The sequence below is a fragment of the Pseudozyma flocculosa genome, assembly GCF_000417875.1.
Source record: "Pseudozyma flocculosa PF-1 unplaced genomic scaffold scaffold00016, whole genome shotgun sequence".
NCBI lineage: Eukaryota > Fungi > Basidiomycota > Ustilaginomycetes > Ustilaginales > Ustilaginaceae > Pseudozyma > Pseudozyma flocculosa.
This window is the reverse complement of record NW_006920884.1, coordinates 180936-185706: the sequence shown is the minus strand read 5'-3', so window position 1 is coordinate 185706 and position 4771 is coordinate 180936. Positions and strand designations below refer to the sequence as shown.

The following is a 4771-nucleotide window of genomic DNA, read 5'->3' as shown; positions in this document are numbered from 1 at the left end:
CGGCGTCGCCGCTCTCCACCGCAACAGCGGCAGCGCCAGGGGCAGCGCGCTCGACGCAGACGACACTATCAGCGAGAGCGGGACGGCGGTGCGTCCCGTCCGACAACAGGCCGTCGAGCGGCCATCTCCCATCGCCAGCGAGGACGAGCTGGGCCAGAGCGACGAAGAGAGCGGTCCCCTGACGCCCGACGAGGTGTCCGACCAGCCTCCTCGGATCGCCACGCCCATCGCCCTGCGCGAGGCCGAGAACGCGCGCTCGCCCGAGCTCATCAACCCGTACGTCGTCAGCGGCAGCAGCCCGACGGCGCGCAGGGCCAAGTCGCTCGCCGAGAGCGTCCAGCCGAGCGTGCTGGATGCCGACGGCGCATCCACCATCCCGCCTCCCTCGCCCCTGCTGCCGGCGTCCGGCCCGCTGAGCCACCAGGATGCCGTCGTGCCGAGCGGCCGTCCCTCGATGCAGTCGGCCAGGGACCAGGAGATTGACCAGGAGAACGCAAAGAGGCCCCGTACCGCCAGCTCCTCTTCCAACCTGGCGCTCAAGAGCGCCGCCGGGGGCGCTCTGGGCGGCCTCGCCGCCATGATCGGCTTCGATGCTCTCCGCGAGGACAAGAACGGCGTCATCAAGGATTCGGCGTCGCCGTCCCACCCCGTCATCAGCAGGGACCTTGCGGCCACTTCGGATCCTCTGGCCGAGCTGGAGCAGTCCGAGTCGCCGATGCGCGTCAAGAGCGGCGAGGACCTCGTCTCGTCGACGAACAACATTGCTCCGACCGGCTCCGGCAGCCTGACAGGTGCGGCCGATCGCGATGCATCCGAGCTGCCCTACATTGTCGACTCGGCCGAGGTCGACCGGGACGTTGAGGGCGAGGCCGGCGCCAAGAAGAAGAAGAAGTCCAAGAAGAGCAAGAAGGCCGCCGCCGCACTCGCCGGTGTGGGCGCCGCGGGTGTCGGCATCGGAGGCCTCGCTGCGGCCGTCGGCTCTCGCACCCCCAATGAAGAGGCCGCTCTGGCAGACACCGCGGCGATCCCGCAAGACGCGGCCACGCCGAAGAAGAAGAAGTCCAAGAGCCGCGCGCTGGGCGAGGCCCCGGTCGGCGCCACTCCGCTGGGCGGCGCCAACGACGACGCCGTCGTTCTGTCCAACATCCCGGCATCCGGCGTTGCCGATCCCGTCGTCGAGGCCGTGCCTGCGGACAGTGTCGATGGCAGAGCGCAGAGGAAGAAGTCGAAGCGCAGCAAAGAAGCAGCAGCAGCCGCTGCTGGCACCGCCGTTCCTGCGGCTGTCGCGGCGCCCGCCATCGCATCTCTGGTGCGCGGCCACGACGCAACCGAGCTCAGCTCGGACGAGGAGTCTTCGCAGGGCACGCTGGCCCAGCCGCCGCCATTCGAGGCGACGGCCGACAACGAAAAGGCTGGCTACGCGTCGCTCGGCATGACCGATGCGGCTGCGCCGGCGGCTGGCGTTGTTCCGGCCGTTGCTGCCGCCAAGCCGTCGCGCAAGGCGTCGAAGCGGGCCAAGGGCAGCCGCCCGGTCGAGAAGCTGCCCATCGTGGTCGACGAGGACGAGCAGTCTTCGACCCGGCTCGCGGCCGTCCCGGCGCGCAAGCGCAACTTCCTCCTGACGCCGAGCATCGCCCCGAGCGTGGCGGATCCGCTGGACAGCGGCATGCGGGCGCGCAGCATCCGGTCCTACATGAACAAGGGCGACTGGCTCGTCAAGAGCCTCTCGCCCCAGCAGACCCACTACTTCCTGCGCGAGCTGGCGCGGCGCGAGCTGCACTGGGAGCTCGACCGCGCCTGGCTGCTGACGAGCTTCGAGAAGCCGACGCGCGAGCGGATGCGGATGCGGCGGCAGCTGACCGACTACGAGGACGACTCGCGCATCAACGACTTTGACGACTCGTCCGACGAGGACCTGCTCGCCATGGAGACCGACGAGGACGAGGAGGCCGTCTTCCGCAAGCAGCCTGAGCAGCTCGCCCTGTCGACGCCCGACCTGCCGCTTCTCCGCTTCCTCTTCAAGAACGCCTTTGCCACCTTCCCGCTCTTTGTGGCGCCCGAGGACAAGTTGCGCAGCTACGGCTCCACTCCGCCGGACAAGGCCACCATCGCGCGCTCCTACTTTGTCACGGGCGTGCTGCCGCTCTTGCGCGCCATCCAGAGCCGCTCGCTCAGCCAGCCCGTCGACCGCCACGGCGAGGGCGACGGCACCCCCTTTAGTGCCTGCTCGACCACCGGCGCCATCCGCCGGCTCCTGATCAAATGGGCCTCCAAGTACGTCACCGCTGTTCTGCGCGTCGGGCCGGGCGACCCGTACTTTGGCGACGAGGAGCCGCTCAGCAAGGACTCGTGGCCCTGGCCCGCGTCCAACCTGCTGCCGCCCGAGGCCTACTACGCCTACCGCAAGCCGCTGGACCGCCTCAGGTACGGCGGCTACGAGGTCGACGTGGTCGGCGTCCGGCGCCACAGCCCCACAGAGCGCGACTACATCCTGCGCATCCGGAGGCCCAACCGGCTCGACGAGTACGTCGTGAGAAACGATGCCGACTTTGCCGAGTTCCAGCGCAACCTCGACAAGGAGCTCGGCGACCACTCCTTTGTCCGCCCGCTGCCCAAGACTGGCGGGCGCCCCAACGAGGACAGCGACTACGAGGACGACAGCCCCTACTCGTCGCTGCGCAGCTCCAAGCTCAACCACGCCGGCGTCGGCACGGTCCAGCCGGACCGGGCCAGGGCCAGCCGCAGCAACTCGCTCATCCGCCGCAAGCCGTCCAAGGCCGGACGCGCGCTCGCCGCCGAAGACGGACAGCGCAGCAGGGGCCGCAGGTACAGCAGCGGCGTGCAGAATGGGCGTCCCGTCCTGGGCCGCCGCGGCGGAGGCGCCGACGACTACGACGACGATGTCTTCGACAGCGAAGACGAGGGCCTTGCGCGCCAGGGCAGCCGCCGTCGCCCCCTTCCGCGCGATTTCCGCGCCGGGCGCGCCGGTCGCGACTCCGTCTATGGCGACGAAGACGTTGCCGACGACCGTTCCGATGCTCCTCCGCCCAACCGCCGGTACGAGCGCCGTGGCGGCGGCAGGGAGGCCGCGCTGACCGACGACGACTACGACGACGATGACATCACCGAGTCTGGTCGCGGCGGCGGCACCCCTCGTGCCAGCAAGTCGAAGAAGTCGCGGCTGCCCTTTGGCCTCGGATCGCTTTCGAATCGCGGCGGCGCCCCTGCCGCCCCCGCCGGCGACACGCTCGACTCTCGACGCCGAGGCATCAGCCGCAACCTTCCCGGCGCCAACGACAGTCGCGGCTCGGTCGCCTTCCGCGACGGGCCTCCCACGTACGACGCCGCCCCGCCGCGCAAGTCGACGGCGGGACCGACGCCGATGGACTTTGAGGCGCGCCGCAACAAGCTGCGCAGCTGGCTCAGGGACACGCTTGCTATCCGCGAGGCGGGCCATGCCCTCGAGACGCAGGATTTCACCTCGATCGCCGCATTCCCCGAAAAGGCGCTGCGCCGGGCCGACCTGCTCGACATGGACGACCGGATCCGCGAGGACAAGCACCGGCGCCGCGAGCACGAGCGCGACGCCGCCGAGGCCGGCGACGACGTGCACGACCTGCGCGCGGTGCGCAACGACCTGTGGGCCGAGTGCGTCGAGGGCGACGGCCTGCTCAAGGTCTACGACACCATGGTCGAGACGCCCGAGTATGCGCGCCTGCCGCTCGCCTACCAGCAGATGACGTCGTGGGGCAACCTGCAGGTGGCGCGCTTCCTCTACGGCACCTTTGTGGCGGGCGACGAGTCGCGCGCCAACCTGGCGCGGCTGCAGGACGTCTACGAGTCGATCCCGTGGAAGCGGCTGTCGCTGGCCATGAAGTCGCCCGTGTCGCAGATGATCCGGTCGTGGCAGGACAACCTGCTGCGCAAGGGCTTCCTCCAGGCCATGCTGCACGTCATGCTCGAGGACGAGCCCGAGACGATCGACGAGGACCTGGCCGAGCTGCGCCGCTCGATTGGCTCCGACGTCATGTTCCGCAAGCTGCGCATGTTTGTCGAGAGCCCCGACGACCTCAAGCGCCTCATCCGCCAGCACGCCGAGCGCGCCGAGATCCCGCTCGTCGCCGCCATTGTGCGCGGCTCGGAGCAGCCCAAGCTCAACAAGGCCGAGGTGCAGCGCGTCATGGACGCCACCGAGGCCTACCAGGGCTTTATGCGGACGCAGCCCTCGGTCGTCAAGAAGAACGCGCACAAGGAGCCGGGCTACCTCCTGATCCGCGACCTGCAGCGCGCGCTGCGCCTCTTTTCGCTGCAGCGCGACGGCGCCCAGGTCCGCGGCATGCTCCAGGACCCGGCGATTGCCGATGCGCTCGGCGCCGTGTTTGAGCCGCTGCTCGAGGAGCTGCGGCGCATGCACCGCGTCAAGGGCATGGGCGGCTCCATCATCGCCCTCGAGCGATTCCTGGGCAGGCTCATCGACCACCTCTCTGGCCTGCGCGCCCGCGTCCAGGACCCGGCCAGGTCGGTGCACAGCCTGGCCGAGATGCTCGACGGCGCCGCACCGAGCTGGTACGCCTTCCTGCACCGCTGGAACGAGGCGTCGCCCACCGTCTTCAGCTTCTTTGCCTGGTTCCGCCACCTCGCCATGACGGTGGGCGCAGGCTCGACGGACCTCGCCGAGATCTGGACCGACCCGCCGTGCGCGCCCGTGTCGTCCGGCGGCGGCGACGGCGGCGTCGGCGTCGGTGGCGGCTCCTCGGATCTGATGAGCGTA

The 4771-nt window shown here is 70.0% G+C and overlaps 1 protein-coding gene across 1 annotated transcript in view; it reads left to right on the top strand.

Annotated features, from left to right (window-relative positions):
* Positions 1–4771, top strand: part of PFL1_04747 (uncharacterized protein) — a gene marked incomplete at both ends in the record, with an annotated part of 5957 nt that overhangs the window by 832 nt on the left and 354 nt on the right. The window contains one exon of the mRNA XM_007882275.1: positions 28–4738. Within this exon, the coding sequence (XP_007880466.1) occupies positions 28–4738 (4711 nt within the window). The remainder of the gene's footprint in view (positions 1–27; positions 4739–4771) is intronic.